The sequence below is a fragment of the Nelumbo lutea genome, chromosome 3 (genome assembly GCF_056320005.1).
Source record: "Nelumbo lutea isolate HS-2025 chromosome 3, American lotus-T2T, whole genome shotgun sequence".
Lineage (NCBI taxonomy): Eukaryota > Viridiplantae > Streptophyta > Magnoliopsida > Proteales > Nelumbonaceae > Nelumbo > Nelumbo lutea.
In genome coordinates, this window is record NC_142686.1 from 110,074,461 (window position 1) to 110,093,972 (window position 19,512).

Consider the following 19,512-nt stretch of genomic DNA (forward strand, 5'->3'; position numbering starts at 1 on the left):
GTGCCTTTTGAGTCCTGCCTCCTGCGCCGGTGAGCCCATGCAAATACGATATCACATGCTCTAAAGGATCTCCCCTGCCACGTGTACGGTAATTACTCTACGACAGGGTTGAGGTATCTGGATCTTACTACATAATATATCTTCCAGACTCATAGATAAGTCCACGTTTTTACAAAAAAAAAAAAAAACGAAATAAATATAACACCCACGTGTCTCTTACAAGTTCTCCGTATCGGAGCAGCCTTTCCCGCGAGAAGGAACTTACCGGTTTTCGTTTTTCTCTCTTTTCTTCGTATACATGGACTGTTTTAAAAGTACGTGTTACAAGTAGAACTGCAGAAGGGTGTACAGCAAACAGATCTGCCCTGTCCTCGCTGCGAGCGATGACTTGGAGGCGTAGTTGGCAAAACCAGGCATGGAATTATGGCCGACGGGGGTTGCGCGCCTACGGAGCTAGACGTGCGCCACCGCTGCCCTTGGAGCAGAAGACGCCAGCTCTATTGTCTTCTGCTCGAATGATCCTCTCTCGAAACGCCTTTGCCTCGGTTTCTTCAGCTAAGTTCTTCGAGGTGAATCTTTGCTGATTCTTAAATCAAGCTTAATCAACTCATCCTGATTCCTGATAGTTTGTTTTGTTCTCGACTCTGATTGTAACTTAGGGCTTCATGTAGTTCTAGATGGACATGCAGAGTAAGGTTTGGATTTCTTTCCTTTTAAATTTGGAAGATTGATTAGCGGTGCATCGTTAGCTGTTGAATTTTATTATTTGCTTTGTTTTCCTATATGAGTTAGTTAGAATTGTATACTCTTCATCCTTGTTCTAGTATTACGGAAGGTTTGCTTCGCCACTTAACTTACTATGCTGTTCATTTCGAGTCTTCTTGAATAAATTCAAAACTCTTTACTCTGCAGCGTCTATTGGACTGTAGTGTATTCACTGGACACTGGATTCTCTACCTAATGGCATACACTTTCTCCAGCATTGTGCAACTCCCGTGCGGGAAATTCGAATTTCCCAGATGTTACGATCTCACTCAATGCTCAATGGTAGCTAGAAAAATTAAATGAAAGTAGAAAATAGAATGAGGAGTCCACTTCGAGGGGGACCTTCATTAGAGGCTTAGAGCTACAGATCCTACAATTAACTTCTTATTTTCCCCAAAAAAATTCATATGGCATCTAAGTTATGTAAGAAAACTAAGATAATCTAAACCCCAACTTGCCTAACATGATAAGATTTTTACTCTAATAAACTTCCTAAAAAATCTCTAGAATATAGTTAATACCTAAAAAGAAACTATAAAATAGAAAGCAAATATTGTTTAGATAGGGAGTATATCATTCCATGTCCCTTCTAAATGTAATCAACCTTGCCCTCAAGGTTGAAACATATTCTTCTTTGGAGGTTGGTCGCCGGCAAACTTCTTATGCCTTGCAAAAATTGATAGTACTGATCATCTTTTATAGCATAATAAGCCTTTTCTTCACAACTTAGACCAAATTGGATTTGCCAAAAGATATCAATAGAATGACCATATAATTGTAGAGAACTCCTTTGGTATGTCACAATGATATGGATCAGTGTAGGAATATGTCAACATCTTTAAAAACAGAGTCCACATGACAAATAGTTGTTAGATCCTTTTACTGAACCAAATTTAGAGCTCTTGCATCTTTCTCAACAAAAGTTGGGGCTTTCTCATCTTCCACCACCAAAGTTGGGATCCTAAGCTTTTTCTTAGGTTATTGAGGTCAACCTGGCAAGTGTTAGCTTGGGTTATTTCTTTGGCCTTTCTGTGTGTACAACAGCCATCCCCACATGATTAGAAACTGTAAGAGAAATGTAGACCTAAAAGGTTCGTCAAAGCATATTTTCAAACATCTTAGCTTGTTAGGCTGCAAAAGCCTGAAAAACAGCTTAAAGGTTTTCTTATAAATCTATTTGAAGTCAAGATATCTGACAAACCATTTCTTATTGAAAGGAATGTAAGTACTCAGATCAAGTAGCCATCTTCATTATGAGTTTGAGGGGGAAGGACCGATTGTTACTCTCAAAGAACCATTCAACCTAAAAGCTTGAGCTGTTAGGTGAGGTCCTTGAATAGGGTTGATATTCTCCAAACGCCCCCTCACACGAAAGCCCATTGGGCTTGAAGCGTGAACAAGTACAGGCCCACCCATACCCTGTGCTGAAACTTATTTAATTATAATGGGGTAGCAAGGATCGAACACTAGAACACTTGGTCAAATTTGGCTCTGATACCATCTCAAAGAATCATTCAACCTAAAAGCTTAAGCTGTTAGGGGAGGTCCTTGAATAGGGTTGATATTCTTTAACAGTTACAATCTCACCTTATCATAACTAAAAAATAAATAAAATTAGAAAGAATGGATGAGGAGTCCACTTTGAGGGTAATGGACCTCCTAGTCCTAGCCTAGGTATGTCACTTCAAAGGGGCAAACACCTCCATTAAAGATAAAGCTCTTACACTTTACTTCTTCCTTACTCCCCAAATCCATAGTTCCATACAACATAAATGATATATAAGACACCTAAGATAATCCAAATCCAATGCTTCCTGGACATGGGCCCAGGAATTGGAACCCGACACATCTCCAAGAGTCCGACTTGGCAAGATGAGAAAATATGGACTTGGGTAAACATCCATTGAAAAGTATATAGTGTCAAATAAGCTAGAAGAAGAAAAGGAAATGTTACATAGAAGTGTTCCTCAAGAATTTGTGGAGTGCCAGAACCCAACATGTGTCCATCATGAGCATGTTATCCATTTAGGAGAGTCCATGGAAAGCTGTTCAAATTGAGTTGACACATACCTGTTGGATGGTTCGTGCTATTGGTTTCGCTTCATCTAGTTTAACAGGAGATGGTTTCTTGTATTTTTGTCTGTTTGTTCAATTCAAGTTGTATTAGGCATGTAAAAAAATCAGTCCTTTTTTTTCTGATGTGAACTTTTTTGTATTGATACCCTGCTCATTTTACTTTTTATTTCTTTCCCTGTTTTCTAGCTGACCAATCCATATTTCACCAAGAAATGTTACTTTTCAAGTGATGCTTGGGTTGACCTTCCAGTTGGTGTGATAGTCGAGGTACCCCTGGCACAGACAGGTGAAGGGATAGCTGAGTGTGAACTTCTCAAATGGTTTGTCCAAGAGGTAAGTAAAATATTTTTATTTTATTTATCCATTTGCAAGGTTCTGATTAATATTGCTGCTTGTACTACTTTGGGTGGAAATGCCTTGTGTGACCCTTTGGATTGGTGATCGTCATTCTTGAAGTTGTGTATACTTAATTCTAGTTGGTAATAGTGTTTACTCAATAATTTTTAAGTGAAAGGTTGTGTCATTATTTATACTTATGATTTCACTTTGAGATGCTTTACGGTATCAAGTTCTATAGATGCATTTTGGTTATTAGTGAACCATTCCGTGTCACAGCTGCTTATATTTTATGTAAAAAAAAGAAGTGATGCATATCAATTTTTTAGATCTTTTCCTGATATTGTCATACCATTTCATGTCACAGATATATATGTTTAATTTAATTACAATAAAGGATTTATATCAGTTTTGTGTAAAATGAACAAGAGATCAACTTTATTAATAAACACATACATTAATGTCATGATCAGAATCTTATTCACTTTCTGAGGATATCATTTTCCTAATAAAATATTAAGGAAAATTATTTGAAAAAGTTTGTATTTTGATTCCTTTCTGTTATTGAAAAATCTTTTTTTTTTTCCTTTTTAAGTTAGTGGCTAAACTAGGGTCTTAAGCTCTATTTGTTAAAATAAGCCAGAGATTACCCTAATGCTCTGCTTATGTAAGAATGTGATCTCTAACTGGATAATGCACTAAATATATGTTTGAATTTCTCTCTTGGCAGGGTGATGAAATTCAAGAATTTCAACCCCTTTGTGAGGTTCAGAGTGACAAAGCAACTATGGAAATAACAAGTCGTTACAATGGAAGAGTTTCTGAGATTCTCCATCATCCAGGAGAAATAGTGAAGGTAAAACAATCTGCCTTAGAAGTGAATGCATATTTACATGCATGCTATTTTACAAATGCTTGTATATACATAAATATGTACTTTTGCTCTGATAATGTAAACTTAACTCATTCATAAAGGAGAGAAGAGAGTAAGAGAAAAAAGGGAAAAAGAATATGTGATTCTTGCTTCTTGGCGAAATTGTAAATCAACCAAAATTGAAGGATTTCCTGATGCAAACAAAACCTTGAAGACATACCACCCTAGGCCTAATGGAACTCACTAAAGACCCATGCCTACATCATTTTGGGAGTTATTGTCTGTTATTTTAAGGACAGAATAGTCATAGGTTTTTGGTATTAATATTTAATTGGTAAGGGAGTAAAATAGTCAATTCTTTGGTCTGTTAAAGATTAGCTCAACCAGAAGATTTGTTCTTTAAAATGCATTCAGTAGCAAAGATTTTATTTTCCAATTTTTTTTTGGAGAACATATTTTCAAGATTCTTTTGTGGAACCATTCCCTTTGCACTTTTCAATCTACCATTTGGAGGATTTAATAATCTTTTCCAGCATTGATCTTGATGATTTCTTTCTTTTTTCAGTGTCTACATCAATTTTGCATCAATAGTAAGTTAAGGCTTTTAAAAATTCCATTTTCCCTTTTTTTATTTTTCTGATACTGAAACAAGAATATTACAAAGGCTAATTTGTGACTAAGACCGCTTTCTTGAATTGACTCACCAAATCTTATCCCAACTATAATATAAATCCTATTTTGCCATTCCATCCTATCAAGGGTAATAATATCTTTGGCAAATTGTAAGCCCTCAAATAATTTCTCACTACCTTAACCCATGTCATTTTTGGTCTTGCCCTAGATCTTTTGGAACCATCTGTTCATATCAAGTCACTTCTTACCAGTGCAATAGGTGGTCTTCTATGCACATATAAATTTCCTTTGTTTTATCATCTGTTGGTGCTACCTGGATTCAAATGAATGTTCTCATTTCTAATCCTCCCTTCTCTAATTCTCTACCCATCTATCTCAACATCCACATCTCCTCTACACTTATTTAATGGATGTACTATTTCTTAATTGCCAAAAAACATGCTAATGTTGTTGGCTTTAGAACCTTATGATATGATATTCCTTTTTAATCTAATTGGTATTTACATGACACTCCATATGCACCTCTCCATTTTATCCATCATCTTCTAATAACATCCTCTTCAATATTTACCTTTCTATAGATTTTCAAACCAAGGTGAAGGAAGTGAACACTTTGAGACATCTTTTGGTAACTAATCATGTTGTATCCTCATTTTTATTTTTATAGCTAAAGCAGTCAAGAATGAGAAAAAAAAGGAAGAAGAGGAAGAAGAAAGGTTATGTCGAAGAACTCAGGTGTGTTAATTCACACCCTGAAGAGACTTTCTTAGTATTTGAAAAAAATTACAAATTGGCCCTTGAATAGGTGCCCAAATACAAAAAAAATGAAATGACATAAATGCCCTTACATTCTTAACTCTCCTCCTCAAGCTGAGCATAGATATTTGTCATGCCCAACTTGTTCAAGTTGTTGTCAAGCTTTGATTTGGAGACACCTTTAGTAAGACAATCGGCTAATTGATCTTCAGACCTCACAAAAGGTAAACAAATCTCTCCACTGGCAACTCTTTCTCTAATAAAATGTCGATCAACCTCTATACGCTTTGTACGGTCATGTTGAACAGGATTGTGGGCTTTGTTTATGGCTGCTTAATTGTCATAATATAATATCATTGGAGTATCAATCTACACTCCCACTTCTGTCAACAAGTTCTTCAGCCATAACAATTCGGAAACCCCATGAGCCATAGCTTTGTATTCTGCCTCTGCACTAGATTGAACCACAACTGATTGTTTCTTACTTCTCCAAGATACAACATTACCACCCACCAAGGTACAATAGCCAGAAGTAGACCGCCTATCATCAATAGAACCTGCCCAATCAGCATCAGAGTAAGCCTCTACCTTGAGATGCCCATGATTAGAATACCACATCCCTTTTCCTGGACACCATTTTAAATATGCTAGTATTCTATTCACTGCTTGCATATGAGATGATCTAGGCTAACCACACTCACAGCATATGATATATCTAGTCTAATCAAACACAAGTGGAGAAGGCGACCGACAAGTCTTTGATACACAGCTTTGTCAGGAAGGACATCTCCATCATCAACTCCCAACTTATGATTGGGATCAATTGGAGTTTCAGCTGGTTTACAAATCAATTTCCCTACTTTTTGAAGCAGATCAATGACATATTTCCTCTCAAAAATATAAATGCCCCTCTTTGACCTTGCGGCCTCAATCCTTAGGAAATACCGAAGATTTCCAAGATCTTTAATTTCAAATCCAGTAGCAAGAAAAGACTTTAGTTCAGCAATTCCAGAGATATCATCCCCTGTGATAACAATGTCATCAACATATACTATCAACATAGTCACTTTTCCATTTGCTCTCTTGATAAACAAGGTATGGTCAGCTTGAGATTGAGAAAAGCCAATTTTTAAGATAGCCTTTCTGAATCTGTCAAACCAAGCTCTAGAGGATTGTTTAAGGCCATAAAGGGATTTCTTCAAACGACAAACATTTCCTTCACTCTCAGGGATGTTCACTCCAAGAGGAAGTTCCATGTAAACTTCTTCTTGAAGGTCGCCATTAAGGAAGGCATTCTTAACATCCATTTGATACAAGGGCCAAGAATAATGGGAAGCAAGAGACATGATAACTTGAATTGAGTTCATCTTGGCTAATGGAACAAAGGCTTCCTGATAATCAATGTCATAAGATCGAGTGTACCTTTTTGCCACAAGTCGAGCTTTATACCTTTCAATTGAGCCATCAGCTTTATACTTCACTGTGTAAACCCACTTACATCCAACAGGAACTTTGCCCACTAGAAGAGAAACAATTTCCCATGTTTGATTTTTCTCAAGCACCTCCATTTCTTGGTTCATAGCATCCTTCCAATGAAGGAACTGCACTGCCTCAATAACACTGTGAGGGATAAAAACAGAAGCAATGGAAGAGATATAGGCACAATAAGAGGGAGATAAGGTATTATAAAAGACATAATTTGAGATAGGATATTTAGCACATGTCCTTTTTGCTTTACGAACCGCAGTAGGAAGGTTAAGGTTAGAAACCACACTAAGAGGCTCAATAACAGGTTCACCGCAAGTATTAGAAACAAGAAGAGGTTTAGAATCTAGATTACCTGAGTCTGGGAAGTCAGATTGTAATGGACATTCAATCTCTGGAGTCATCATCTTTTTTTGTCTAACGAACTACTGGTGCCAAGATCGAGGAATAGGAGGAAGCACAGGAGGAGTATTACTACCAACACAAGGAGGAAGAGAAGGAGAAGGATCGACAATACCAGTTACAGCTGAATCGGCATACAAAAAGGAGTCCGATCTTCACTAGCATTCTCCCCCTGAAGAGAAGGACGAGAAGATGAAAAAGAAGGGAGTAGACTCAAAGAATGTAACATCTTTAGACACATACCTTTTCTAGAGCAAGGGTCATAACAACGGTACCCTTTTTGGACTGAAGAATATCCCAAGAAAACACACTTAATAGACTTTGGATCAAATTTCAACCTAGAAGGACTCATGTCATGAACGAAACAGGCGCACCCAAAGACCTTAGGAGGAAGATGGAAGGTATCCTCATCAAGAAAAAGAAGTTGATAAGGAGACTGGAGATGAAGGGTCCGCGAAGGAAGTCTGTTAATAAGATATACAACTGTTTATACAGCATCCCCCCAAAACTGAGTTGGGACATGCATTTGGAATAACAATCCCCTGGCAACTTCAACCACATGTCCGTTTTTCCTCTCTGATACCCCATTTTGTTGGGGGTATGAGGACATGAACTTTGGTGAATTGCTCATTTCTCTTCAAGGAAAGTTTGTAAGTGCTTCTCAAAGTATTCCTTGGCATCGTCAGATCTAATAATCTTAGTCTTCTTTTTAAATTGTGTCTCCACCATATTAAAAAGCCTTTTATAATTGAAGGAACTTCATCTCAACTCTTCATCAAATACAACTAGGTATACCGCGAGTAGTCATCAACAAAGAGAATAAAATATATATATAACCACCCATACATGGAATAGAATAAGGTCCCCAAACATCAATATGTATTAAATGGAAAGCAATATTACTTCTCTTGTTACTTACAAAATATGTGGTTCTGCATTGCTTTGATAGTTGACAGACTTCACATTGTAGACCAAAACTAGACAACGACTCAAACAGACTAGGAAACCAAAGCTTCAATGAACCAAAAGACACATGCCCAAGACGGTGATTCCACAATTCAATTGACTTAGTTTTTCATCACGACAGGACTCAGACTGACACATTAACCCAAACTTTGGAGACTGATCAAGAAGATAAACTCCATCGGCTTCATGTCCACTGCCAATCATCTTCCCCATAATCAGATCCTGGAAGACACAATAAGTTGGAAAGAATGTTATAGAACAATTATGAGACTTTATAAGAGAGTTAACAGATAAGAAATTTTTATGCAGTTGTGGGACATGGAGAATTGATTTCAGATAAAGGTTGTTGGTAAGTTTAACTTCACCCAAACCTGAGATTGAGGTCTGAGATCCATCAGCAACAGTAATCTTACCTTTCCCTGAAAAAAATTAATGTGTGGTAAAGTAGGAAGGCATACCAATCATATGATCATTGGCTCCTGTGTCAATTATCCAAGAGCTAGAGGATGAGGCATGACACGCAAGTGCAGTGCAGTACCTGATTTTGCAAAGTCACTAGAAGGTGAATGAGAACCAGCAGATGCAGGCAACCCACTCTTTTCAAGATGGATCAAGATGTCTCTCAATTTTTCCATCACATCAGAGGTGTCATGAGTAGATGCCTGAGCAAAAGAATTTCCCTCAGTCTGAGAATCATGACTAGTTGTAGCAACATGAGCATTTACCTTCTTTCCGGTTTTAAACTTCTCAGGCTTTAGGCGGGGATTTAGTTTCCAACACCTATCCTTGGTGTGCCTTGGCTTCTTGTAATATTCACAAACTACATATTCAGGTTTACTAGAACTCTGTTTGGGTTTTGTAGACACAAGAGCAGTGTGCTCACTGACAAGAACTTGTATCATGGCAATCCTCCTACTCTCTTCATTCTGCACCAAAGAGTATGTTGTGGAGAGTGACAAAATATCAGCACTAAGGATGTGTTGCCTAGTGAAATCATAATCGGCATTCAATCCAACAAGAAAATCAAAGGCTTAGTTTTTCTCAATGCACTTCCTGTATTGTTCAACATCAATAGGACCCTTCCACTCCAAAGCTTCTAAATGATCCATTTCTTCCCAAACCGATTGTAAGGAAGAGAAATGCATGGCCATCGATTTCTCCCCCTGTCGCATATTACATGCTTCTCTTCACAACTGATAGATTCTAGTCATATTCTTCGCTTGAGAAGAATACATGTTCCATCAAGTTTTACAGTAGTAATCTGCCCTCCAGCACTGTCATTACTTCCCAGGAGAACATAGGTAGGTACATACACACCCTTGTGTGAGTCCATTGATCACCACCCCTCTAAAAACACTTTTCTCACCAACACCACAATCTCCCAATACTAGCTGAACACCCAAACACCTTTCCTTGAAGGTTAAACACGGGCTACAACAATAAACAGAAGAAAAGAAGGTGTTGGCAGCAAAATAGGGGAAGAAAAAAATTCCCCAAAAAAGTTTTAGGGTTCCAAAAAATCTGAGACTGCTTCCTGTAATCTCAGAAATTCACCACACTTCAAACACAAGTGGGTTTAACAGCAACCAGCCTGCCATGCAAGCCCTAAACTCCAAATCTGTAATTTTTGCCAATTTTCAAAATCCAAGAAAAATGTAAAAGAGCTTCAAACCTCCATGAAATGTATATCAAAATTCCTCTAAAAATGAGGCGCATCAAGGGGTGTCAACCAAAATGAACGCCGCCGACTGTATGGGCTGTTGACGTCAACCGGCGGCATGCTGACATCAGCAGGTTCACCTGTGAGTCACGACCAGCGGCAGATGCTCTCCTTGATCTTTGGATGCCCTAATACCAAGTTAAAGCAGTCAAGAATAAGAAGAAGAAGAAGAAGAAGGAAAGAAGAAGAAAGGTTTTGTCGAAGAACTCAGGTGTGTTACTGTTCACACCCTGAAGAGACTTTCTTAATATTTGAAGAAAATTACAAATGGGCTCTTGGATAGGCACCCAAATACAAAAATAATGAAAGGACATAAATGCCCTTACATTCTCAACATTTATTATTACCAAATTTGCACTACACTTATTCTATGTTAGTCTTATTTATCTTAAAATCATTTGATGGCATGTTTTCGTGGCTTCATGATATATGTATTCATGCATGTTCTAGCATGACCATGTGGTCTATGGATGGGCAGATTTGGGTTAGAGTTGTTTATGTGGGGGTTATACGAGTTGAATACATGTTGGAGTCATTTCGGGAGATGTTAAATAGTTGTTGTCTTGTGGAGTCCAGTCAAGTTGTTAGGTCCAAATAGGAGTGGCAATAGGAGAGTAGTAGCTGTGGCAGTTCCATAGGAGGTCCAAATAGGAGTCCAGTCAAGTTGCATGTGCTAGCATGATGTGATCTTAATGTGTAGTATATTATTTCGAGACATTATTGCAGTTTTGTACTTTTGTTGCCCCAGTAGCAAAATCATCTCTCTGTTATATCTTCTTTTTATATTTTGTTTTCTTGTCCTAGCTTGGTTAAAGTGGGGATGAAAGGGAAGTGTGGGCATAGAATGGGTCAGGGTGGTCGAGGTCAAGGTATCCAACATGTACAGACCAGTGTAGTATCAGAAACTATGGCTGAGCCACACACACATTAGTCAGCTGGAGATGGAGGTGAAAAATTTAACCTCTGGTCAAGAGAGAATTCACAAGGAGATAAAAGATTCTTTTTCATCCATAAACAGAAGGGTCGATGAACTCATGGCAAACAATGACCATGAACAGGGAGAGACTTCTCAGAATCAAAATCTGGGAGGTCATTCCAACCTGTTGGAACCTCCAATATGCTTGTTCTGAAACCTGCCAAACTAGACTTCCCACATTATAATGATATTGAAGACCTCTCCAGCTGGATATGTTGGGTGGAGCAATTTTTTGAATTACAGCAAATGAGAGAGTGGGAAAGGCATCCTTAGCAGCTTACCACTTGTAGGGAGAGCCCAACTCTGGCACCTACTGCTCAGAGAAGATTAAGAGCAAATAACATGGGAAGTCTTTGAACAGCTTCTCAGCTGATCAGGGAAAATGTTGTCAGCCCATAAAGTGATATGTTTTGTGAGTGGTCTCCAGAAGCATATACGAATGAAACCCCAGACTTTGTCCATGGCAGTCAGACTTGCTTCCCTCTATAAATTCGAACAACAAATCCAGAGATAGATCTCTCTACAGGAGAAGTGCATTGCCAACTCTATCAGCAGTATTTTCTCCCACATCTGCTCAACTTTCACCTGCAATACCCATCAAATGGCTTACACTGACAGAATTACATGAACATTGCAACAAAGAATTATGTTTCAACTGCATTGAAAAGGTTCAGCCTTGGATGTCAATGTAAGAAGTTATTCCTAATTGAAGGATTTGACCAGAGGTTGACAAGGAAGAGATAACAGAGAGATGGTTTTGCTACTGGGGCAACAAAGGTGCAATATGTTGCTACCAGCCAGTCCAGCCTCCTAGGAGATTGCCATGAGTATGCCACTCTCCTATTGATACTCCTATTTGGACTCAACAGCTTGACTGGACTTAACTATTTAACATTTCCCAAAATGATTCCAAATCGTTGACTGGTATAACACCCGTATATACATTCCTGACCCACATCTGTCTCTGTCCAAGCATGCACCAAATGGTCATGCTAGCACATGCACGTATCACTTTGCATTTTATCCCACTCTACTCTCATAATTAGTACTATCTTGTCTATAATGTAGTTAACTAAATTTCTACTAGTGCATCCTACTTGCAAACTGGTTTGATCCAAATATATCTGCAAGTTGGTTTTACATAAGTTCAGGAAAAAAAACAATTAGTTCAAAACCCTAGAGGTTCAATAGGACAAAAGAACTCCTATCATGTTGTAGAAATGGAAAACCCTAAAATATAGGTATCATTAACCAAGTAATTTGTATGAAACCATGCAAGAGGTAATTTGGTAACATATCAATTTTCTGAATTTTCGTCTTTATATTACAAAGAGACAGAAGATTGGCTTTCATGGATGAGAAATACCTTTGTGGAAACTATCCTTTTAAGATTTTTTTCTATATCTTGCTAAGATGGTCATATTTGAGCTCAAATTGCAGGTTGGCGAAACTCTTCTCAAGATGGTTGTGGAAGAATCCAGCACTCCTACCATGAGTGCTGATGATAAAGATAATATAACATTTGTAAAATCTGATATATGTGACTCAAGTCATGAAATCTTGTTGTCCAACAAAGATAATATTGGAGGAGCATTGTCTACCCCTGCTGTCCGAAACCTGGCAAAGCAGTACGGAGTAAATATAAACGATATTCATGGAACTGGTAAAGATGGGCGAGTTTTAAAAGAAGATGTCCGAAAATATATTACCACTAAAGTGATATTTAGAGAGCCATCTGCATCTTCACGAGAAACCTTGGTGGAACAGTTACCTATAAAAGAGGAGAAGTCTTCATACACATTCTCTGTAGATGGATGGCATTATGAAGACAGTACTGTGTCCCTGAGGTAATATTCAAGTCACCTTCAACCTGGAAAACTTCCAAACGATGTAACTGAGATATGATCATGTACCATGTGACTCATATTGTTCATGTTGTCAAAATTTGACATTATCATATGATAATATTGAGGTGCTGAAGGCCCAAAGCCACTAATGGCATGGTTTCTAATATTTGCAAATTGATGATGTTGACCTAAGGAAGATGACAATATTTGTCTTTCCTATGACAGCATGGTCTTGCATGCAATGCTTCCATTTCTTCTGATGTATTATTTGTCATTTCCTTTCTCAGAAAAAAAAAGTTATTTGCCATTGGACCAGGTCACCAGGATATTTTAAGTTGTTGGAATTGAGTAATATCACTACATATGCATATTTACCGAGGTTACAAGTTTTGGTATTCAAGTTCCATTTTATAATACTACTGCTTGTTAAATGGAGTTGAAAAACAGTCCTAGAAGTATGGGACTGTGCTAGAAAACCAGAAAAACTAACAAGAGAAGATTAGAGAAGATTAGAGAAGAAGAGAGAGAGAGAGAGAGAACGACGACAAGGAGAGTTAGAGGATGAGGAGTTCGAACTTAACCTCCCTCTAACACTCTAATACTCTTTTATTAAGTTAATCTTTGATAAATTATAGAGAGGCCCTTGAGTGGGCAGAAAAATACAAAAAAAGAACACTACAGAGTATGGGCCCAGAATAAGGCCCATAACAGAGAGAAACATAACATAACATGAAGTGACAGTCTATGGGCCATTCGGCCCATCTCTTCTACACTCCCCCTCAAGCTGAGCATAAATGTTAATCATGCCCAGCTTGCCAGTGTCATGATGAAGCCTTGCCTTGGAAATGCCCTTGGTGAGAAAGTTTGCCAATTGTTCTTCAGAAGTAATGAATGGAAGACACACTTCTCCGGAGGAGACTTTCTCGAATAAAGTGTCAATCAACTTCAATATGTTTGGTTCGATCATGTTGTACCGGGTTGTGAGCAATGTTGATGGCAGCCTGATTATCACAGTACAACATCATGGGTTTGTCATAATCAATCCCAAGTTCTTCCATTAAGGACCTTAGCCACAATAATTCCAAGACTCCATGTGCCATGGCTCTATACTCTGCTTCTGCGGAGGATTGGGCCACAACAGATTGTTTCTTACTCCTTCAAGAGACAACATTACCAGCCACCAGACTGCAATACCCTGAAGTAGATCTTCTATCATCAATATTTCTAGCCCAATCAGCATCAGTATAGGCTTCAAGTTTCAGATGACCATGCTTGGTAAATAGAATTCCTTTCCCTGGAGAGCCTTTCAGATAGCATAAAATCCGTTCTGTTGCTGCCATATGAGTATCTTTAGGAGCATGCATGAACTGGCTAATGCAACTGGCAACATACGCAATATCTGGCCTAGTCATGCACAGGTATAGAAGCTTCCCAAGAAGTCTCTGAAAGACCCCTTTGTCTTCCAACAAAGTTCCATCTGAAGCTGAAAGTTTGTGACTCATATCAATGAGAGTTGCAGCTGGTCTTGCACCCAGTTTTCCAGATCCTTAATCTCAAATTCTGTACGGAGGAAAGACTTAAGGGTCAGAATGCCTGAGGCATCATCACCATTCACTATAATGTCATCAACATACACAATGAGATACATTGCTAGAGATCTACTTTTCTTCACAAACAGAGTATGATCTGACTGTGTCTGAACATAGCCGAATTTAACAAGTGCAGCTCTAAATCTCTCAAACCAGGCTCTAGGAGATTGTTTGAGACCATAAAGTGATTTCTTCAATTTACATACATTTCCTTGCATATATTTTCCATACATCCTTGGAGGAAGACACATGTAGGCCTCCTCATGTAAGTCACCATTCAGAAATGCATTCTTTACATCTAACTGATAGAGAGGCCAATCAAAGTGAGCTGCTAGAGATAAAAGAACCCTCATAGATGTCATCTTGGCAACAGGGGCAAAAGTTTCTAGGTAGTCAATCTCATATGTCAGTGTGTAGCCTTTTGCAACAAGTTTGGCCTTGTACCTCTCAATAGTTCCATCAGCCCTGTATTTAATGGTAAAAACCCACTTGCACCCAACTGGATCCTTCCCTTCAGGCAAATCCACCACCTCCCAAGTACCATTTGCATGTAGAGCATCCATTTTGATCTCCATGGCATCTCTCCATTCTGGAATCCCAAGGACTTCTGAGACAGACCTAGGAATGGAGTTAGAAGCAATAGAAGAGAGATAGGCAAAGTATGAAGGAGAAAGCAGGCCATAAGAAAGGTGTTTGAAAATGCAGTGTGCAGTACACTTCCGCTTCCCTTTCCTAACAGCAATGGGGACATCAAGGTCTGGGAAGGATGATTCCAAAGGAGCTGAAGCAGTACCTGTTATCTCATCTGTGATTGGGAATGTATGAGCCTCATCTGTTGTAAGGGAAACTACTTGCTCATTCCTGGATCTCTGCCTTTGATACATTTTGGGATTATGGATAGGACGAGGAGGTAAAGAAATAGGGGCACTAGGACAAGAGGAATGAAGTGATTGATCCTCCTTTGATTCATTTGGTGAGGATACAGGTTTGTCAAGAGACTCAACTGGGACAAGAAGAGGAAGGGCAAAAACTTGTGACAGACTCTCCCCTTGTGGACAATGTCCTTCCTGAGAGGAACCATAAAAAGGAGAAAGTTCATTAAAGGTAACATCCATAGAGACATGTCGGGTGCCAGTCTTTGGATCAAAACAACAATAACCCTTTTGTGTGGGGGAGTAACCAAGGAAGATGCATTTGTGGGCTTTCGATTCAAACTTATGTCTCTGCACACTTGGAATGTGAACATAGTAGGTGCAGCCAAACACACGAAGGGGAATTGGGAAGAGATCCTTGTCTGGATGAAGAAGACAGAAGGGGGATTTAAACCCTAAAACTCTGGATGGCATACGGTTTATGAGATAAGTAGCAGTAAGTACAACATCACCCCAAAATCTTGTGGGAACATGTGAGGCAAACAAAAGGCTCCTTGCAACTTCAACAATATGTCTATTTTTTCTCTCAGCAATTCCATTTTGTTCAAGGGTTCTAACACATGAGCTTTGATGAATAACCCCCATGTCAAAGAGATACAAGGATAAACTCTTCTCAAAATACTCTTTTGCATTGTCAGATCTGAAAACCTTAATTCTGGTATCAAATTGAGTTAAAACAAGCTCATGAAATTGCCTCACAAGTCTTGGGACTTCATCCCGGGATTTCATTAAGTATATCCAAGTGAATCTAGAAAAGTCATCAATAAACAAGATAAAATATCTGTAACCCCCCATAGAGGATAAGTAGTAAGGCCCCCACACATCAGAGTGCACAATATGAAAAGGAAAAGATGATCTTTTATTGCTCACAGGGTAATTTTTTCTACAATGCTTTGACAACTGACAGGACTCACAATTGAGACTGGACACACCGACTCCCTTAAATAGTTTTGGAAATAAATGGCTTAAAGCAGAAAAAGGTAAATGACCCAACCGACAATGACTCAACATAATTTGACTAACAGACTCTGAAAAAGTAGAACCAAAAGCAACATTCTTGGGATGATCAAAGCATTGGCCAGGGGTGTCGAGTAGGTATATTCCATTCGCTTCATGGCCACTCCCAATCACCTTCTGAGACTTCAGGTCCTGAAACACACAGTGAGAAGGGAAAAAGGTTACACAACAATTCAATGACTTGGTCAGGCTACTTACAAATAATAAGTTGGCATTTAATTTAGGCACATGAAGAGTGGAAGATAAGAGTAAGGAGTCTGTAGCCTTGACAGTTCCCTTGCCAGAAATAGGGGCAAGTGAACCATAAGCTAAGGTGATTTTGTCACGACCAGAAAGTAAATCATATGAAACAAACAAAGTGGAAATGTTGGTCATGTGATCAGAAGCACCTGAGTCTATGATCCAAGGGGTTTTGTGATTACCTGAGGTGGATGCATGGTTAGCGGAAGCCCTTATACCTGAGTGAGCAAATGCAATGGTGGCTGGACTTCCAGAAGGGATGGATGATGAAGTTACCCCTTCAAGTTGGCTGATCATCTTTCCAAACTTCTCATATTCAGTTTTCATGGCTGCCAACTATGCACTAGTAGACTCAACCTCTGTATCTGTGCTTGTGGCTACATGTGCACTTCCTGTCTTTCTACTATCATTCTTCTTCTGGAATCTGATAGGTACAAGATTGGGATGCAATTTCCAACACTTGTCCTTTGTGTGTTTCGGCTTCTTACAATATTCACACACCACCTCCTTCCTTCCTGTGCCACTGTGTGCTCCTGTAACCCCTTTGGGTTTAATTCCCATATTTGCAAAATGATCATTGATACCGACTCCTTGAACCTGCACTTGCCTCCTACTTTCTTCACTACTGACCAAAGTATATGCTTGTGACAATGAAACATCTTCATTGGACAAGATGTTTTGCTTTGTAATGTCGTATTCAGAGTTCAGCCTTGTCAAGAACTCAAAGACCTTATTCCTTTCAACCGATTTCCTGTATGTTTCAGCATCCTTGGGGGTATCCCATGCCACAGCCTTTATCAAATCAATCTCTTGCCATAGAGATTTCAGGGTTGAGAAGTATGCTGCAAGTGACTTCTCCCCCTGCCTTAGATTCTTCACATCACTCATCAGTTTGTAGGCTCTGGCAACATTCAACTTCTGGGAGTAAGTTTCTGCAACACTATCCCAGATTTCTTTAGCCGAGTTCATCCACAGGTAATGTTGGCCAATCTGTGGCTGCATTGAGTTCACAAGCCACCCAATCACTGTGTAATTCTCCTGCACCCATTTCTCATAGGAGGGATCCTCCTATGGGGGAGCTTTCTTGCTCCCAAAGATAAACCCCCACTTTCCTCTTGAAAGAATGGTAGGATCCATCTAATGGACGCCATAAAGGTTGCGGAATGGGTGGGCGAATTTCAAAAATTTCCTACTTTCTCCCAATTGGGAATCATATTCCCTAAATTTAGAATACAATATTCAAGGATCCTACTTGAACCATAATCAAACCAGATCTGTACCAAAAGATAAATGGGAGGAATATACCTGATCCGGAGAAGCAGTATCTCCCAAAGTTGGTGTTCACGCCCAAAGAATGCTCCAAGATCCGTTCCTGCTGAAGATGACACAACTGTGGATGGAACAGAACCAGCAGGGTGCGTCCTACACACTGGATCCTTCACAAGAATCCTCTGGAAACACTAAACACTGAATCCTTTTAGTCTTTGTTGCAAGACTAATGTCAAGAACAGATTTCTTGACTTTCTTTTTCTGCAAAGATCTAATCTTGCAAAAACAGATGGCGGCGGCAGGAGGAGAACTCTAAAGGGGAAAAGGCTGAACTGCCTTTTTCTTTTCTGGAGTATGAATGAGATCCTATCTCAATTCGCAGGAGATATCCTATATCTCTTCAAGGTGGTTCGAAATCTGATATTTCTCTCTCTTGGTTAGGGTTTCTTCTCCTTTCTTCTTGATTAAGGATCCTCCTAATTAGGAGTTATCCCAATCCAAATCAGTATTTGGATAGGGGATAATCTTAATCCTATCTGCAGATAAAGTTAGCTTACTCCTGATCTTATCAGGAGGTTACCAGATTCAAATCTAATTTGAATTTGGTCTCCAAGAGTGGATAAGGCAAAAGGCCCAATCCTTTTACTAACATTAATCTCAGATTCGCCTCAAGGATGGGTGATCATATCAGCCCACCTCGAAATGGGCTTCTGGCCCATTAAGTGTTCAGTGTCTAATTACTTTCCAATCTGCTGCCCAGTTGGGCTTCTTTGTATGGCGTGGGACCCAAGCATTGATCTACACACCAGCCACATGGGTTCGGCCCAGCCTTTAATACAAGGCCCAGCCGAATTCACTGAAAAACTCAATGAACCCCTTGAGTCCATCATATGGACCCTATGGGCCCAACACTTACATTAAGTGGTCCCTGGGCCAAGCCATCTTATAAAAACCCAGGGACTGTGGGCAGGTGCAAGATTAGCCCATCAGGTATTATCCTCAATGGTCTTACACTTAACCTCTCAGCCCTTAATGATCAAGCACTGCCCGACAAGAGAGGACCTCTCCCTCGGCTGCAAGGAACAGTGCCGCACTCTCCTCTCACATGGATCCCGGGAAATAAAACCATTTGCAAACAAATTGAAACCGTACATATATATATATATAAATATATTAATTTTGCAAAACAAAATTCCAACGATTGAAATCAACTGCCGGCAGTTTGGTTTCCATCAGAGAGAGTGCATTCCCGATCATTACCCTTTGTCCGACAAAGTGGCTGATTCTGTCACTATGATCACCCACTCAGATGAATTCTCAAACTGCCCCAACATACCCAGGTTTTGATCCCCGCTAAGGATCTCACTGATTGGCATATCAAAGGCAGCCTGATCCAACACCTAGTGAAGTGTCATAATCGAGTCTAGGGGTCAGGTGTAACTTTCCAGTTTTGCCCATCTATCTCCAAGGTCCAGGGCAAGACTGGAAATCTGGTCTGGTTCAAGGATTCAAGTAATCCCATACTGCATGTGCCTCGGGTCTTACCCTGATGGCTGAGACAGGCCATCCCAACACTTGGTGGCACACCAGCATCAGCCTTGGCAGGATAAATCTCCCCAGACTTATCCA

At 39.4% G+C, this 19,512-nt stretch overlaps 1 protein-coding gene across 2 annotated transcripts in view; it reads left to right on the plus strand.

Annotated features, from left to right (window-relative positions):
* The first annotated feature begins 225 nt into the window (after positions 1-225).
* BCE2 (2-oxoacid dehydrogenases acyltransferase family protein) overlaps positions 226-19,512 on the plus strand; it is a 28,095-nt gene continuing 8,808 nt past the window's right edge. The window contains exons 1-4 of one of the 2 annotated variants that reach the window (XM_088974760.1): positions 226-569; positions 3,028-3,174; positions 3,908-4,033; positions 12,430-12,836. In XM_088974760.1, coding sequence (XP_088830886.1) covers positions 384-569; positions 3,028-3,174; positions 3,908-4,033; positions 12,430-12,836 — 866 coding nt within the window. In that variant the 5' untranslated portion in view covers positions 226-383. Of the gene's footprint in view, positions 570-3,027; positions 3,175-3,907; positions 4,034-9,768; positions 10,225-12,429; positions 12,837-19,512 lie in introns of those variants that run through there. The other variant, XM_088974759.1, reaches the window with a different exon arrangement.